Source organism: Falco punctatus (assembly GCF_963210335.1).
Source record: "Falco punctatus genome assembly, chromosome: 2".
NCBI lineage: Eukaryota > Metazoa > Chordata > Aves > Falconiformes > Falconidae > Falco > Falco punctatus.
In genome coordinates this window covers 1009254-1027829 of record NC_137581.1, presented here as the reverse complement: position 1 = coordinate 1027829, position 18576 = coordinate 1009254, and the positions used below count along the sequence as shown (strand labels likewise).

The following is an 18576-nucleotide window of genomic DNA, read 5'->3' as shown; positions in this document are numbered from 1 at the left end:
GCTGGTAGAAACCTGGGTCAGCCTGTGCTACCCCGCGTAGCACGATGACAGCTTGTCCTGTGGTTTTGGGAGCAGGGGGCATCTCTTTTTAGGATTTCTAGCTCTCATTGTTTCTTGTCTCTGGTTGAAAACAAGGTTTGGTTTCCTGTGTGATTCAGCATCTCTAGCAGATTCTTTCAGTAATCTGGCAAAAAGGGGAATGTAACATCCTGAAATGGAGTATTTTTTTATAGATGATATATTTTTATATGTATGTGATATATTTTTTTTTAACTTATGATGGAAGGAAAAATCTGCTGCATGATGCTGGTCTGTCTTCATCTGTGTAGGTGAGTTGCTGTGGGCTTTTCTGGTTACATTCTCTAGAAGCCTGTTTGCTTTACTGTTGATCAGAAGTATAAAGCCAACTGTGTGACCTGGAGGCAGGTGTATGAGTAAAAGTGGTAGAAACTATATTCATGTGATGAGGTCACTGTTTTAATGGATTTTCACTATATTTTTAAAGTAGGGATAATTCTTCACTGAAACTTTGCTTTGTATTTGTGGTAGCATGTACACACATTTAGCCAAAAATAAGTCTCTCTTTTCCAAGGAAATTTCAGGGTGGCTTACCTGCTGTATCTGCTTTACACTAGTGAAACTCCAACCTGAATCTAAGGCTTGTGCAAGTAGCAGGCAATGTCATGTCTGTTCCCATTTGTGCCCCTTCAGCTAAAGTTAGCTGCCAAAAAGTGTCAGCAACTTCGAGATGTTTCTGCACAGGAATGACCTTTTGGGAGCTGAGTTTTCCCCCCATCCTGCACTGCTGTTTGATCTCTCTCCTTAGGGCTTTTGCATGTTCAAGCCTTGATAATAGGAAGGCTGCTTAAAAAGTAAATACAAGATAGTCTGAGCCTTTTTAAAGGGTTGGAAGAACTTAATTTGAGTGTAGGTTTGGGAATTGCACTGAAAGCACATTTGATTTCTTTTTGTTTCCTCTTGTACCTGTCATCCAGCCTGCTGTTCACATTAATCCATACGGATGTCCTATTGTTCCCTTTAGGTATTAAGTTTCTAATTGTGCTGTTGTGTTTTAAAAGCACCGTGGCTACATGCTGAGAACCGCTTTTCAGAGTCGTGAGGCATGTGGGTGTATATAAGATCATCTGCGCAGGAGAGGTGTTACAAGAAGTGGCTATTGTCTTTCCGCTTGAAATGACCTCTGAGACGAAACACCTCCTGCACGTGTGTATGCATGAACATAGCTAATCCTCCCCACCCAGGGCACTCAACCATCACGAGTTATATGAGCTTCTAAGGTAACCTAGTTTTGTGGCTGGAATACGCCTCCTCCATCACGTATTCCCATTTCTAGCAAACAAATGGGGGAAATCATGTGCTGGTGTTGCAACCATGGGGTGGGACTCTAGTCCCTCGATGATGCTGTGGTCAAACAAGAGCGCTGCAACGGTCCTGTTACCCTGTGCTCCACATACCTGTCTCCATAAAGAGCTTTTTTTGCTCAGTGTTGTGTTGCGTCTGACCTTCTCTTCACTTCCAGGTGTGGTTCAAATAAAACCAGTATTATTCTCAACTCTGAAACTTCTCGCTTTCTCTCTGTTCAGCTTGCTGGTACCAAAGTGATTCCTGTACATCGGGCAGGCATCTTGGTGAATAGCCTGTTCTGCACGCGCTCAGTAGCACACAGATTGCTGCGAAGAATAGCTCCATGGCTGCTGAATCCATACGTAAATCTGCCGTCCTTTGCCTAGGTCTGGAATCTCTTCTCTGTGCTACAAGGCTAAGGCCAGGCAAAACGTTGGAGCTGCTGTGTAGGTGAAGTCTTGGCTACCTCCTGTTTCCCGTTTTGCTGCGAGTTTCCAAATTGTGTTACTTAAACCATCTCATGAGGAGAATATCAAAGCCCAACAAGATTAGAATATATAATGAGTTTCACCTGCCTCTAGGACCTGATTTTAGCAGGAAATCGATGATGAGCTTTAGCTTTCTTGTGCAGTCTTGTCTTGTAAGTAGGAGGATGATGAATGGTACCAGTTCAGGTCCTACTAGGCAATAACCGCAGCTGGAAAGCCTTTCAGCTAATACATTGCACTGTAACTTAAAGCAAAATTCAGGACTGTCATAGTACAAAGACGGAGACGATCCTGAATACAACTTATGGCTGCCAAGCTAAAAATAAAGAACTTAGTAGTGATAAACTATTCTGGATAGCATTTGCTCCACAAAGGAGGAGAAAAGCTGCTGATAGATCCTGTCTTCAGGAGTCAAGTGCTTCAGCCTCCAGAGCAGAGGGGGCTGGTTACAAAGCATGAATGTGCAGTGAACAAAAATCTGCAAAACTCCAACTTCTTGCCAAGAATGTTTATTGACTGTTCTCTTAAAAGCTGTCACTTATGCTTCTGATGAGCATGGCATGGGAGTTGTGGCAGGAGACTTACCTGTCACAGTGGTGACAAGAGCAGGTAGAGGAGAGAGATGACATTTTTCCTCTCTATTTAAATGGCATTGTTGGGGCTGGGATTGTCTGATGGATGTTGGCACCGGATCTGCTGGAGCTGATCCTGTACCTGCTTTTTTCCTCTTTGGCAGTCAGCTGTAGCAGCTTATTTAGGTTTTATTTTAGAGCAAAACAGGTCATCCACTTGGCTCTGCAGCCTTTGATGTGATGCATGAGAGGCTTGAAATTTTTGTGTGCTACTTGCCAAATTCTCCTGAAAAAAACCCTGGCTTATTCTGATGTCTAAAAATGTCAGCTTGTCATGTTTAGTTGGTTTCTAGAGTGTGTAGGGAAAGTTTTGGGCTACCAAGCAACCAAGACACACATTTCTCCTGAAACCTACCACAGGATGTGCCAAACCCAGGATGTTAATGGTTGGAGGAAAGAAGTTACTTGTAATAATAACTATAATAATGTCCTTTTTGAGTGCGCTTTAGAAGAAGTTTGCAAACCTCCTCATGTCCCCCTGCTATCTTTTTGGCGCTCATGAGCACGTCAGACCCTTTTCCTTCTGGGACTTCATTTCAATCACTTCCACTTGATAGCTTGAGTGGGATGGAAAAAGGGAAAATCCTATAAATAAACTGGTGAGTTCAAGCTGTTTCTGTAAAAGCAAAGAGAGTGGCAAGGATGAGATTGCTCTTAAATACATTCCTGATGTAATGAAAGACTTGGTGATTTCTCTGATTTACTCTGCATGCTCTGCTCCTTCCTCCTGTGGATTCTGGGTGTGGTTGGAGCTGATGCTCTGAGGATGCTGTTGTTCCTGTGTTTTGCTCATCCTAAAGTAATGTTTAACAGGAGGAAGCTCTGAAGATTAGGGATGTTGGCCCCTGCAAGATGCATAGGTTTGTAGCCACTTAGCTTAGTCCCCTTAAAATAATGATGAAGCAAAAAAAAAAAAAAAAAAAAATCCCAGACCTCCATTCTTCTCTCCTTATCTCAACAGCAAAAAATTGAGATGCTGCCACCTGTGCACAAAACCCTCAATGCTTTCTGTGAGAGCCTCACCATGCTGCTATGGGATGGTTGTGTCTTGATGTCATTTGCTCTGTAGAACAGGGCTCTTGGGACAGACAGAACAAAGTGCAGGGAGTTCAGTTGTGATGATAACATAAGTGAAGCCTTTCCAAGCAAGTGTGGAAGGTCCCACTACTCTGCATCTTACCTAGTTCCTGAAGTCTCTGAACAAAGGGCCAGGAACTGGAGAAGCTGATGTAGTAGCTGGTGCCATAGGGCTGGGATTTACCAGCTGAGGGTCATCTCTCTCTTGATGTCACTGCAGAAGAAAGCAGAGCAGTTTCCCTGCATCAACGTATGGCGTTACCCTCTGTGCTGCTCTCCTTAACGGCAGGGTGGTGTGAGCTTAGTGGCACAGCCACAGAGTCTGCTTCTAGCCAAAAGGCAAGCAGCCTTATCTTTGGGAAAAGTTTCTGTAGGTAAATGTGGAGGCAGTGGTTTGGTGTGGAGAGGCTCAACCAGTGTTGTGAGCGTTAAACGCATCCTGTGGCATCCAGCTGTGTTTTGATCTCTGCTGCAATAGTGGGATAGCGGCACTGGTTGGCCTGGTTCCAGCACGTGGCAGGGAACTGCCTGTGTGGTGACATTACAACGGGGCCTTGGGCAGCTCTGTGCTGGCTGGACATAAGGCTGGGTTTACCCTGGGTCTGGTCTGCAGATAGCAGCATAGTGTTGAGTTGTACTCATTATCTTGCAGTTAGGTGCAGTCTAGCGATGTGCTGGCTGTGGACCACGTGGAACTCTTGCAGCCATGACCAAACCATCAGCAGGATTATCTCCTGCCGTGTGGCTGAAGTATTTTGGGTAAGACTGCTGTTACTTTCTATGGAGCTTAAGAACTTGAAGAAACTTCCCTCGAACCCTATTGAGAAAGATCCCATCGTAGGGAAAGGTGCGGATTACTGAGCATCCCATTGCCAAAGAAAAGCTGGTTCTACTCCTTTCAACTATTTCTAGAACATGTGTCTGTACCTGTGCTTATTTCATTGTGCCTGGTGATGAAGCACCAAAGCTGGGCTTGTCAAATTTGCAGATCTGTTATAGTAAATAGCCGGGGGTTTCATCTGCAGGTTTGAAAAACAACAGCTTTGACACGTCAGTTTAGCTTAGGAGAAATCCCAAGGGCTTTCAGGAGCCTATGTTTAAGTCTACTTTGTGCTCAGGGAGAGTTTTAAGAAAAATCATGCTTACATCCCCATAAAAACTGAGCCACCTGTTGCAGACAGGGCTCTTGAGCTTGGGTGTTCTGAACAAACTGCACGAGCTGGGTTCAAACCTGTGGGCTGAACAAGTGCTAGGTGGCAAGATACTTTTCCAGCATGGGGAACAAAACCTTATTAAGCTGTGAAAAGAAACACAAACAGCCCGTTGAAAGACATAGCTAGACGAGACACGAAGCTGCCCGTGTTTTCACTCTAGAGGGATGCTGTGGAGCCAAACACTGAGGACCGAAGCATAGGTAGTGTGTGAAGAAGGCACTTGTGTAATGTCACCAGAATAGAAATGGGTGCATGATGCTCTGCTCGTGTCCCTGTTGCTGGAGGAAACTGGTGTTATCAGCTGTTTGGGGGAGGGGGGGAAAAAAAAAGGAAGGTTTTAACAGGCTTTGGCCAGTCAATACTAAATGGAACAAAAAAGGAAAAGTGTGCTGTTCTTGAGGGCTTGGCAGAAGACTTAACAGCAAACAACTCCTCCATTTGAAAACTGCCTAGAATTCAAGTTGATTTTACAAGATCTTAGTAATACTGGGGACTGTGTGTTCTAGCCCAGTGAAAATGTCATTGCCGTTTTTTAAATGCTGCTAAGGAAGATCAGGCTAAGGGATGAGGACTTGCCTAACTAAAGTCTCACTGTCTATTCAACAGCTTGCAGTTGCTGAGCTGCTGAAGAGAGAAACGGGCATTCTTGGAAAGCAGCAAAACCCCAACTTGCTGGAATATGTAAAATTGCTTGGAAAGCTAGAAGTTAATAGCCAGGATCAGAGAGGGAGAAGATAGTGATTTGCAGCAGTTTGGCTAACGTTGCTAGCTTAAGGGGGTTATGCTGGAAAAGATGTTTCCATCCCAACCAGCCACGCTCTTTTGGAGTTTGTACATTGGCTGGAAATCTCGGGCTGTTTTAAAACTTGGTGAAGCGCTTAGTTTCTCTAATGGAAACATCCATTTAGAAAGGGAGGGAAAAGGGAAAATATTAAGTTCTCCTGAGTTCTCTTTCAAAGCGTCCTGGTTTCAGCTGGGATAGAGTTCATATTCTTACTAGCTGATGCAGTGCTGCGTGTTGGATTTGGTGTGAGAACAATGTTGATAGGACACTGATGTTTTTGGTTGTTGCTGGGTAATGTTCATACTAAGTCAGGGACTTTTCAGTTTCTCAGACCCTGCCAGCAGGAGGGCTGGAGGGACACGGGGAATGGGGAGGGGACACGGCCAGGGCAGCTGACCGCAGCTGGCCAAAGGGATATTCCATACCATATGGCATCGTGCTCAGCACATACAGCTGGGGAAAGAAGGAAGAGAGGGGATGTTCGGAGTGATGGTGTTTGTCTTCCCGAGTCGCTGCCATGCGTCATGGAGCCCTGCTGCCCTGGGGATGGCTGAGCGCCTGCCTGCCCATGGGAAGCGGTGAATGAGCTCCTTGCTTTGCTTTGCTTGTGCACGCAGGTTTTGCTTTACCTATGAAACTCTCTTTATCTCAACCCATGGTTTTTCTTACTGTTACCCTTCTGATTCTCTCCCCCATCCCACTGAGGGGGGGGAGTGAGTGAGTGGCTCCATGGTGCTGGCTGGGCTTAAACCATGACACACAGTTGCTTCTGAGCACAGAGTGGCGGTCACTTTTTCCCAGGTTGCTGGGTTGTGCTCCTCCTGCCCAGGAGGCAGAGCCAACTCCAAAATCTCTCCTGTATGGAATCTGCCTGAGCACTGTCTTCCTTGCCTCTCTTCTCTACAGTGCCTTGATGCATGGGAGGAAAATTGGCATGGGTCTGTGAAGAAAATGCAACACCTCTGGGCTTTCAGGTTCCAGCCTTTTTTTTTTTTTTTTTTTTAATTCTTCCCCTCCCCCCCCATTAGTATTCAGTAGTTTTTTCTATTTGCCTCCTGTGTTTTCTTATACTTCGAGATGGCATCGCTCACATGTGCCTTGCTCATCAATATTTTTGTACAAGGGACCAACACCAGTGTCGGTGATGGCTGTAGCTGGAGGCAGCCTAGGACTGGTCACATTGGTCCTCCTGATGCAACAGGCAAAAGTCCAGCTGTGTTTTCTGCAGAACAGGACCATGTTTTGCCTTGATTGACGGCATAAGGAAATGAAGACTCACAAGCATTTATGCAGAGTGATAGGGCATCAGTGTTCTAAAAGAGTTAGAAAATGCCTGTGGCTCAACAAGTTCTCTTCTGGGTGAATGCTTTTCCTGTAAGTCGAAGCCAGTTTGGAGAATGTAGATTCTGGCTGCCTTGTAAGAGCAGATATTGGGTGCTGAGAGCTAGATGCTCCTCTGAGCTCAAGTGGGTTTGTAAGCCCGGCTCTGATCAAAGCAGTCTGCAGAATAGGAGGTGTTCCTTCACTTTGTCAAGCCATTTCGGAGAGCTTCCTGGAATGCAAAGCTTGGGTTTTGAAGCAGAGCCTTACATTCTTTGAAGAAAGTCATTCCTGTACATAAAAATAAAACCATAGGGTAAGTACCTCAGGTTGGGAGGGAGCTCAGGAGGTCTTCTAGTCCAACCACCTGCTCTCTTGAGCCATGAAATTATCTGAAGAGTGAGTCGATCAAATAACCCTGACAGCTGAATCCTGTGGGTTGCTAGAGCCTGGTATGATTTTGCAGGGTGCGTAGGCTGACTCCAAAAGCACTGTTAGATGAGCAGGGACCACCACAACCCCACCCTGTATCGTACAGAAGAGTGTGAGCTGAGGAGTTTGTTTGCTGGGTTTTTTGACTGATGTGCAATTCGCAACAGAATTCACACACTGAAAAGTACCGAAAGTACCGGAGTTACTCCTTGAATTGGCTAGAAAGGGAGGTGTCTTCTAGCAGTTACTTATATCTTTTGGCCTCCTTGGAGATACAAATGATACAATCATTGACTCAACTGGAAAGGGTAGGAGGAATGTGCAGAGTTTGATTCATGTCTCACTTAACACCCATGGATTTAAAAGTGCCAAGGAAGGTAACTAGTTTAACTCAGTTGGCTTTAGTGGGTGCAGAGATTAACAATGCTGCTGTTGTTTGGTTTGTTTTTTTCTGAGCGAGGCATCTTCTGTCTCATCCACCCTTGGGACTTCTTGACCAGCTTCTTGTTGACTTAAAGATGCATATGCTCTGTTATTCCTAGCTTTATTGGCTTAAGAGCTTCTGAAACTAGATTTATGTGATAGCTGAGCCGTGGTTTGACTGTACTGGAAAAGGTAAGGCACTGGTTCAGGTGGTGGTTCTCAGTCATTCCATTCAGTGCCTTTTCAGAAGAAACAATCTGTTTCGGAAAGCGCTCTGCGTTCTAATACCTAAAATACTTTAATTTTGGGGAGCTAAGTGGTTTGTTTTAAATCTCTGAAATGAGTAGCTTCGGTAAGGCTGCGGCTGATAGAGATCTGGAAGATGTGCTAATAATGTCAGAATTCAGGTCAGAAGAAAGCGCTTCCTTCCCATTGTAACTCAGAAGGGCTCTTACATAACTGTTCTTAATTCGGCTTAAGACATAGCAGAGATGGAGGGGGGGAAAGAAACCACAACCCTAGTCAAATGTATTGCTGATATCCCCAGAGAATCCAAAAATAGGATCCTGCTACCGGGAATGAAGAAGGACCTGTTGGAGGTAATGGTCTACTGGAGATTTGATGGTTGCTTGAATTTTTCTGTCAATCAACCATGAGCCAGAGAGACCTGCTGTCACACATCAGCTGGACCGTAATCCTGATGTGAAGATGCCTGTGTTGGTTTATAAATTATGTCCTAGCTGGGAAAGCAAAGTCTTCCAGTTCTGGCAAGCAGTGTGGGAGCTCTTGTATCTCCCATGCCTTACCTAGACCACAATGCTCGCATCTCATGGATGCAGGCAAACTGGAGGTCAAACTCCTGCTGTGGTAAAGCAGGTGAAGCATTAGTGTCAGATTTCCTGCTTTCACTTGAAAATAGTTCTTAAGACATGGAGAAACAGCTAGATTGCCAGATTTGGGAACAAAGGCATGAAGTACACTTGACTATTCCCCTGCCATTGTCTCTTTTTATTTTATTTTTTTTTAATTGGTGATGGATTAACCTGCTGATTTGTTATGCCAGAGTAGTTCCCTTCTGCCTTGTGCTTTCAATGAGCTCTTGAGGACTAGCAAGATCCTGGTCATTTTTGTAAATGGGGAGATTGTGTTAGGTCCTGTAAACACCTTGTAAGGACTGGGAAAGTGATTGACCTCAGAGGAGCTTCTTACCCTGGAATACTTTGAGGGGAAGGTTGCTTGGCTTGGAGAGCACTAGAAGGGTATTTTCTGAACTTGGTAGCAGCAGTGGTCTCCAAAAATTGTTGTTCCTATTGAATGTATTTTTTTTCTCAGTCTGTCATGTAGTGCCTCTACCTTGTTAATGCAGAGTATTTTATGTTACAATTTATTATGTAAATTGGAATAAATTAATTCTCACTAAATGCAGTCCTTTCGTTTTCCTGCTGCGCATCTTCCCATTAGTGCTCTGAAGCATGAGCTGAGATTCTTCCTCCTCTTCTTCCTCACTGCATAAATACACACATTTCCCTGTTACTCTTTACTTGCACTATCAGGAGCAGCCTGCCCGGTGTTTACACCTCTGACTTACACTTCCTAACTCCATCTTCCTTTCCCCTTTTCCAGTCTGACCAGTTACCTGGCTGAGAAAAGCTCTCTGCAGCCCTCCACTACAGTCTGCCAAAGAGTAAAGAGATACTCTCTTCTTCTCTACTCCTACATACACTTCTGTGCTCTGGAGGTTATAAGTTTTGCAGGAAAAAAAACCCTCCTATAGCTTTAATGTTCTTTCTTTCTTGGCCAGCTCTGTTCCTTTAAGAGTCTTTTGTTTTATCCAGTCTGGATACTGGTGGTTTGAACTCAGGTGTGCTCATCCAGAGAACAGTAATTTTTATGTTGATTTTCCTTTGAGTTTCAGTAATATGTAGGAACCATTACAAAACAAAATATAGTGCTGACGGGTTTTTTGTTTGCTTCTAGTATTTATAAAACCTAATCCTGAAATCTCTTGCTGAATTCACGCTTGCAGAGATGCTGTTTTGGGTACTTGGTGCTTCTCTTAATTTGATCAATATGCCAGTAATTTTTCAGGACCTTTTCAGTATGTTCAAAAGGGTGGTAGAAACCAGCTTGGCCATCCATCCAGCAAGTTATTTAATGTGAGGTGCACTCCGTTTTTTGGTTGAACAGTAAAACATTGACCCCCAGAGCAAATGAAGTGTAGTTTCTTTGGGACTTCTTTCAAATCCTCGGTCTTCCTGCTTTCATCCTTTCATGTCTCCAGCTGTATGTGCTGACTAGTCTTTGATGGTGGGCTGGACTAGAATTGCTCTTCTCTTGGGGGTGGGGGGAGTTCGTTTTACCCTTTCCCACCCAGCAGCAGCTCCTCTTGGAGAGCTTGCTAGTGTGTAACTGCTTCCTGGGTTGGAAAGGCCAATGCTCCAGGGCGTTGTTCCTTGGGGAGACAAGGAGAGGTAGGGGAGGGCAGAGGAGAGCAGGTGATCAGGATATGTTTTCTTAGGAAAATAAGCTGAAAACATATTTTTAGCTCTTGGCTAGTGTAAGGAAAGCTGCCTGTTTTCCTAACCACACAGTAGCTTCTCTCAATGTTCTTATTGAGGCAGGCTCTTAATCTGAATTGATTTAGGATGAAAACCCAAAGTGGCTTACTGGAAGCGAAGCAGGCTGAATTAAAAAACATTTTATCCTGGAAATGCTGTGTTTGTGTGCAGCTGGCTTCCCCTTTCAAGTTAAACAGGCTAATTTTCCTGGGCGCCTCTTAATAAACGATGGGGGGTGGGGGTGATTAAAAAAAAAGGCAGCTTTTCTGTGGGAGTTCTGTGCTCCAAAAAGTCTTTCTCTACTTTCCTGAGATATGGCTGCTTTCTGGTCTGTATTCCAGACATGCGAGGTGCCTGACCCACCTGCGATAGGTGTTTCTGTCTTCAGAGCCAGCATAGCCTTGAAGCCTTGCACATGCTTCTCTTGTTTCCTTGATGCTTGTGTAAGGATGGCTTATCACAAGATGTGTAGGAAGCCCTTCCTCCCCCTACTTCTTTTCTGGTCCTCAAAGGTCTGCCTTGAGCGCCCTTGTCTTTGTGGTGACATCTATGCCTTTCTAGGAAGGAAAAGAAAGGTCATCTTGTTGAATGAACCGGTGTTCCCCATGGTCAGTCTTATTAGCACTGACTGAATGTTTGCGTAATTGCTCTTTAGTCTGTGATGCTGAGAACTCTGCCCTGGTAAAAATCTGGGTATCTTTTAGTTTTCTTTTCACTACTGCAATGTCGCAGAGCTACTAAAGAAAAATGTACTTTCAGCCTCCTCTTTCTGAGGCCTTTTCCTAGAAAGCTTAGTGTTTTACAGGGAAAGGATGAGAAATGCTGGTGCAGTTGCATCCAGGTCTTTGGGCTCCTGTGGGGCTTGCTGCTTAGCCGCTCCAGATGTTTGGATAAGCTGCTGTGGGCTGGAAGCAATTCCCACCAAACTACATAGCTACGTATTAATGGACCCCTTGGGGTCTTGCCTTCTCTGTAGCAGGAGGCTGAGGATCATCAGCAATGACCTAAATGAGTGCTTTGCAGCGTGCCAGATAGAGCTTTGTGCCAGCATCCCCAGCGCCTCAGGCTCATCATAACCTGGCCGCAGGTTTGCTTTGGCTACCTTTGCCTGACTGACGTCAGTTGTCTGATGGTTGTGAAAAAGAGGGGGGAAAGACGTAGAAAGGGCTGTAAGGATGAGCAGCGACGCTCAGCATTTCACAAGTTACAGGTTACCCCTGTTCCTTAGAATTTACTGTCCACCCAAAGAACTCCTGTTTGGCTTTGCCTCGAGTTCCACTGGAGGTGAGGTGGAGGGAAGGTAGCCTCTTGCTGTGAAGGCAGTTTGCTGCAGATGTCATTGTTTCACTCTTAATGATGATTATCTTGAATATGCCAGTTTGGTCATCACTGTCGATAACGTGCTAAGTGGTGGTGACATTGGTAACTGTCTGGAAGAGGGTCCCTGATGCTGGGGAGGGCACTGGGATGGAGTGGGTTAATGCTCATTGTATTACAAGCCCTCAAAAATGATTGAAAGCACTTTGACTAATAGGTCTTGGATATGCATCAGTAAATGAGTTTATGAATCCCTCATGCCTGGTCCTTTCCATAAGGAAAACAAGATAGTAGCTGATGCAACTGGCAGATGGAATCTTGTGTTTATGTTTTTATTAGAACAGGATTCTCCAGGCATGGGCTGGAAATGACGGTGAATCTCTTCTGTTGACACTGGTCATCACCCTGTGGATGGAGGGGCGGTTTCCTTCCTGACTTCACCCTCTCTCCCCTTCCCTTGATGTGTCACTTCGATTCTCAGTCAGAATGACCTTGACCAGCATTTCGGCATACTCTGTGGAAAGCAAAGAGCATTTGAGAATATTGCAACCGCCTGCCAAGTCCTTCTCCTGAAAGATTTATGCTGCTGTGAGCAGAGTAAAATTCACTTTGTCCTTATTCATGTCTTCCTAAAGATCAGGTCCAGGTTTTGAAAGAATACACACATCAGCAGTCAAGACAAGTGTTTACCTGGTGTTGAGTAACTCTGTGATGGTGTAGTGATAACCTGTTCCTCGTTACCCACTTGCTGCTTTAGATGCAATTTTCATTCACCACGCAGTGTCTAGGTTGAGCCTGTAAATCCTCTGGGAGGGAAACTCATGTCTCTCTCTGTGCATTGAACAGAGACAGATTCGTATACAACTGCGAAAGAATTCAGTAATGACTGGAAGGAGGCTTTAGGAACATGTGACAAACCTGTGCTTTGAGCATCTTTGGAACAGAAGAGGGGTAAACGGGATGTTAGCCCTTTCCCTGTCAGAAATCAAAATATCTGCTATGCAATAGGGATGGGGGAGGGGGTGGGGTTGTGTAGATCTCATTTTTCTGATACTGTTTTTGTTTCCATGTTTTTCAAGTGACCAGAAAGCTCTAGGGGGAGGCGATGAAACAGAAACGGCCAATAGTGCACGTTTGCCCTGACAACTTGTGAAAAGGGGATTATCTTTTTGCAAACTGGAATAGCTGTGGGGTGCAACGTGTTAAATTTGGAGTTGCTTTATGAGAAGAGCTTCCAGGATGTGCTGTAACTGCTTGCTTGAAAAACCTGCTTGTGTGCATCATCCTGGAAGCTGAGGCCTCTGGGAGGGTTGCACTGGCTATTTCACTTAATCTTGGACCCATCAGGTTGATTGGGTGGGAAGGGGACATTGGGAAGTCTCTACTTAGTCTCAGCCTGCTCAAAGCAGGGTCAGCACTGAGCTCAGAATAGGTTGTTGAGAGCTTTGTCCAGTCAGTTCTTGAAAATCTCCAAGAGTGGACCTTGTGGAACCTTTCAGCAATACCTCTATCATCAGAAGCCTTCCTGAGTCAGAATTGGTATCTTCAGGTCTGAGAGCTGTGGTCCACATGTCCTCCATGAACCTTTCAAACAGCTTTCAGAGCTCATCATGTCTGGCATTCCCAGGCATGAGGCAGCAGGTCCTAGTGTTCCTTCATATCACGTGCATTCATGCTGTTGGATTTGCTGAGAGCCTTGGTATTTCCCATTGCGTGCCTACATAATAAATATCAGTCAACAATCCTTCTGTATTCATCTCCTAATCCAGGCTGACTTTGTTGAACTCTCCTGGGCTTCATCAGTTACCTGGTGACATTTGAGAGTGCTCTATCCAAAAATGACTACCTAGGAAGCCTTTCCAGTGTCAGATAGTCTGTCTTGATTGCTCCAAATCAGTCCAATTGCAATGAGAAGGCCAGAAGCTCTCCAAAATCGGGGAGCTGGAGTTGACTTCTCTGAGTCTCTCACATGATCAGGTCCTGCTGACTATCTTTTTTTTTTTTTTTTTAATTATTATTATTTTTGCCACAGCACATCCAGTGTGCTTGTAGTGGGAAAGGAGTTAGCTGTGCGATTAGAGTCTTAGCAGATTAATTTATGTGCTCTTGGTGTAGGAAGCCAGAAAGGTATCCGGCTTGTAGGGCAAGGGAGCCACAGAAGCCGCCAACTGCTATGAAGCAGTGCATGTTTGCTTTAGAAATGGGAGCAGAGATGATGTCTTGGAAGATGTGGAGGGGATAAGTCTTGTGCATGCAAGTCTTACTGACGATGAGACTGGTGAAGGCATTTTGGGGCTGCGCTGCATGCACTCGCTGTGTGCAGAAAGGGAGGCAAGGAGCAGCAAGTATGGGAAAGCAAGTTGGCTCCTTCGCTAATTCAGCTTCTCTGTTGAAGGCTGTTTCTTGCAGCCGTATGGAAGGAATCAATCATAGGAAATAAAGAGCTTGTAATCCACTTAACTAGGACTTTCCACCTCTCATTAAGCGCAAGACATTCATGCTTAATTCTGTGGATTGCAGTTGCACAGCAGATGTGCAAAGTATCGATTGTAAAATGAGTCTTGCTGTTGTCACACACCCCCCCTTCAATTAAAGTGTGTGCAGTGGGTGTGGAGGCGTTTTGCTTATTCTCAGATGAGTGTTAGAGTGTTATTAGCATGGTTCACACAGTTTTCTCCTGCTGGCAGGAACCAAACTTTCAGCAGTGCAGCAGGGAACGTGTCTCAGGGAAAGCAGATGACAAGCCCTCTACCAGCCATGTGTTGGACAGGCTTCTGCTTCAGCAGCAAACACCTTCCAGAGAAGATTAAAATTGCCCCTTGGAGGGTCAGCTAATACAATCCATGTGTGATTATGGTGAACTCTGCAGGGCTGTGTGTAGGGGAGGGTAGTCGGGGAGGGGGGAGAAAAGTGTGTCTATAAAGGAAGCGGCTTGTCAGGGTGCGCAGGTTCAGAACCGGTTCTGCTTCCACTTAATCCTTCAGCAAAAGCACATGCTGAAAGTGGATAAGGCTTGATGTAAACTTTTGTTTTGCAGCTTGGTAAAGATGGCAGAACTCTCGGAGTCTGTGGAGAGGAAAAATATGATGTGATATTTTAAGTTTCTTAAATATTTTTAAAAATTTTGTCTGTGCTCGAGCCCCTTCAGAGTTTTCTTCAGGATCTAGCTGATCTAGATCTTGTTTTCCACTGACGGCTTTTCCTCTTTTCTCTCACCTTGGCTGTCTCTGTGCTCAGCCCTGCTGATGTGATTTCATCACCCAGACCATGCTGGTATCGCAGTGCATTCTCTTTCAGATGATCTTTAGGCAACAGAGGTTTAACATGGGGTCTCTTAGTAAAAATGCAGCCTCCTTTCCCTTCCAGCTTCTCCCAGACCTGTTTGGTGCTTTCCTGCATGTCTGTTTGGTTTTGTGGCTCAAGCTTCCTCTGCCATGTCTTCTGCCAAGATCAACAGCCACTCCTGGTGCTGTCTGTCCTTGTGTTGTCTCACCCCAGCTTAACCGTTGAGCTGTTATTTTTTTCGTCTTAACTGTTGAACCGCTGTGTACTTGTGCTGGTCCAAGCATTTCTGGCACGCTGTCCCAGGGTGACTCTTCCAGGCATGGTGCCAAGGCAGTGCTCACCACTGCTCCAAAGTGATGTGCTGTGATGACTTTGTGTGACCTGTGTGTCTTCCTCCGCAGCGGAGCTGATGGTCCGAGACCAGATGCATACTGGAATCACTATGCCCTGTATGTGCCTGGGGAAGTCAGAGGCACTTGGGTGTATTTGGCTCTGTGCCTAGTAAAAACCCTCTGTCCCCAACCTGTTCCAGTGGTTGGTGCTGGCTGTCACCCAGAGGTTCCTCCCTGTGGTCCCTCCACTGTTTACTGGCAGTGGCATAAATTCAATGGTTGGCTGTTGTAACATGGAAACTCCTGACTGCCGCCTGGATGCTGCCCTCCCTCTTCCCAAACACTGCCATCCCTGCTAGCTGGAATACTACTTGAATGCAGGAAAACCTTAGCAGCGTGACTGGCACCTCTTCCAGTTGACTTGGCTATGGGTTTCAGAGCCCTCATTTTGAGCAGCACTAGGATGTCCTCGTCACTCTTTCTGTTTAACCCATTCAGCACCTTTTGGTGCCTGACTGAACTTTTTCAATGCATCAAGCCCATCTTTCTGAAGGACAAAAAAGCACACTGACTTTTTAAACAAATTTTTTTTTGGTCCTCCTTGGATGCCACTGAGGAGCACCTCCTTCAAGGTGATACTGGCAAGGCCCTCTTGGAAAGTCTAGTTGGCTTTTTCTTCGGTAGTAAAACTGCAACTTGGTATCTGCTAAAGTCCACTGGTTTCCTGGCAGTTTTTAGCTTGGAAGTTAGTCTTGGCTGCATAGGTTGGGGTACACTCCCGCACAGTCTAACAGTTGTGCAGCAGTTGGGCTGCTGTAGCTTTTCACATAAAACTGTTTGCATTTCTAATCGTGGTCAGTGACTGATGCAACGCAGACTCCTAGCTTTTCTCAGCCAGAAGGCACTATGTCGAGGAAATGTGCTTATAGGACTAATTAACTCCTTGGCATGGGAATTCAGGGTGTTGCTGTTACTGCCTTTATAATTTTTTCTTCTACTTTTTTTATTTATTTAATATTATTACTCTTGGCTGGGGGTGGTGGGTACAGGATGACTCTTTCAGCTTTGCTTACGACAGAATTCATCATTATGCTACTGCTGTAACATAAATGTTTCTGTGCCTGCTGAACACTGGTCTGTCTTGCCTGACATTTGCTGGCCTTTCTTGTCCAGCACAGGAGATGTCCTCCTATGGGCACACCAACTTGGGCCTCCCCTGTGACATACTCTGAGATGGAAGCAGACTTTTGACATATCCACCAGCTACCCTGAGGTGGGATCAGCTCTGCTCATGTCACTTAATGCTTTTTTTTCTAGCTTGTTTGGGTACTTTTGACTTACCCCAACCATCTGTCTCTGCAGCGGCTAATAGCTGACTTTCTCTGCTGGGAAGAATGGGGTTTTATACATCTTGGGCTGCCTAAAACTTCTGTTTGCTACTTTTAAAAGCCAAGAACCTCATTAGACTTGCAGATGGGAGCAAATCATGAGTTGTTGCCAGTCTCTCCACCGGTCCCCAGAAGATCAAACTCTTCATACTCAGATTGCCAGGAAGTCTTTGGCAGAGGAGACCAAAATTATCCTGTGTTTCCTCTTAATTAAAAGTCTTCGTGCCCCATCTGTTTTGCCTGCTGCTTCCAGTAACTTCAGAATCTGTTTGTGGTTTCACCTGAGTTTTTTTTTAGATATTAGGTATTTATTTATTTTTAAGAATAGTGGAGGTGTGGGAGACAAGGCTTACAGGGCTTGTTAATAATGAAGAGTAGCATAGAGGAGACGAGCCAAACAAGGCAAGGGGGAAGCTGTTTTTTGAGGTCTCTCTTGTTGAGCCACAGAGGTTTATTGCACAGGAACTACCCTCATGGCAGGAAAAACTTTGAGCAGAGTTCGTGTTTTGGCCACTCGTATCTAAGCAGGAGCCAGAGGCTTGGGAAGATGGTCTCTGCTGCATTAGCTTGCTCTCAGAACTGTTGTGCTTTGGAAAACCAACTAATAAACTCCAAAGCAATGTGGACTCTTTGGTCTTTTCCAACTAGGGAAGCCTGGGAGATGTTGGGCGTGTTTGTTTACTACCTGTTATTTCATAGTCTGAAGTGACTTTAGTCTCCTTCGCACATAAGTCTTTGGTCTGCATTACTTCTTATTTCTCTGATTCTGGAACTGCCTAGGCAAGACGGCATCCCAGGTAAACATGTGGAGTGTCCTCATGGCTTTTCTGTCGACGTCCAACTCTCTGTTGGTTTCCTAATTTCTGAGCATTGAGCAGAACACGCTTGAAGCGGTGACACTGGTTTCCAGTGAACAGTTACTTATAGAACAGGTGGGCACAGCTCATGGGATTCCTTGCATGTATTTGTCAGCTCCCATCTGTTACCACCTAGGTCTCCGTTTCTGAATACCTGTCTAAGAAGAATCTGAACTGAGCGTGAACTGGATTTTTTTGTGCTTTGTCAATCCCTAGTGGTGTTTGCCAAGACAAAGTAAGTTGATCTTTGTCTTGGACATTGCAGCTGCCACCTGGGGTTATTGCAGAACCATATTGCTGCTGTCCTTTGAGGATATGCAGATGCAAACTGTTGTTTACATAGAAATTGAACTAAATGGGGAATTCTCTTTACTGGGACTAAGTTTGCAATATGTGATCTCCTTGAGGGCATGCTTGAAGGAAAGGACTCTGCTGTGATGTGTCCGTGTAGGTACAATCTGAAGTCAGGCACTGTGTAACCACAGCCATCACAGACAAAAATGCATCGTAGTCCTACTAATATTAAAAATATATATATATATATATATCTGTGTAACTGGTATTGGTCGCCTCCCAGTGTGGGGGTAGGAGAGAACCTGGCTTTCCTCAACAGCTTTGAATGTAGCAGCAGATGTTGGGTTTTCAGAGCTGTGCCCAGGCCTGGACTTGCAAGGTTTTATTGCAAAAGCTTGTGCAGAAAGCGGAGGTTGCATTTGGTTATTGCTCTGCGAGAAGTTTGTGCAGGTTTTTCTGGTATCCTGTTCCGCTTCTTCAACCCTTTTAAAATGCTAGGCACCCAGTATGCCCTTGGTTTGTGGAAAACGTTAAGAAGCTAGATTGCAGAGGGCATTAGTACATACTGTGCTTATTTATTTAGTGAGATTAAAGTCTACGTTTTTCTTCTGTAATCTCTTTGAAGTGTTTATCTTTTGAAGTCTGAATTTTCATTAACTGGAAGTGTACAACCCCCAAACTACATGCTGCCCTAGTTTCAAAGTGTTATTGTTCTTAATTTTTTTAAAAAATTAAACAACAGGCCAGACCCATAGGGGCTGCACGTCAGCCAGATCCTGACTATTTAGGTCACCACTTGCCACTTTGTGA

General features: G+C 45.0%; 3 protein-coding genes across 6 annotated transcripts in view; all 3 read left to right on the top strand.

Annotated features, from left to right (window-relative positions):
- LOC308058723 (uncharacterized protein) overlaps positions 1-18001 on the top strand; it is a 97843-nt gene extending 79842 nt beyond the window's left edge. The window contains exon 7 of the mRNA XM_080374988.1: positions 17609-18001. Coding sequence (XP_080231114.1) covers positions 17609-17650 — 42 coding nt within the window. The 3' untranslated portion in view covers positions 17651-18001. The remainder of the gene's footprint in view (positions 1-17608) is intronic.
- The window catches only part of GDPD5 (glycerophosphodiester phosphodiesterase domain containing 5), a 173019-nt gene that overhangs the window by 39555 nt on the left and 114888 nt on the right, over positions 1-18576 (top strand). The window lies entirely within an intron of this gene.
- Positions 6268-18576, top strand: part of KLHL35 (kelch like family member 35) — a 142507-nt gene continuing 130198 nt past the window's right edge. The window contains exon 1 of the mRNA XM_080374923.1: positions 6268-6277. The gene's annotated coding sequence lies outside the window, so the exon portion shown is untranslated. The remainder of the gene's footprint in view (positions 6278-18576) is intronic.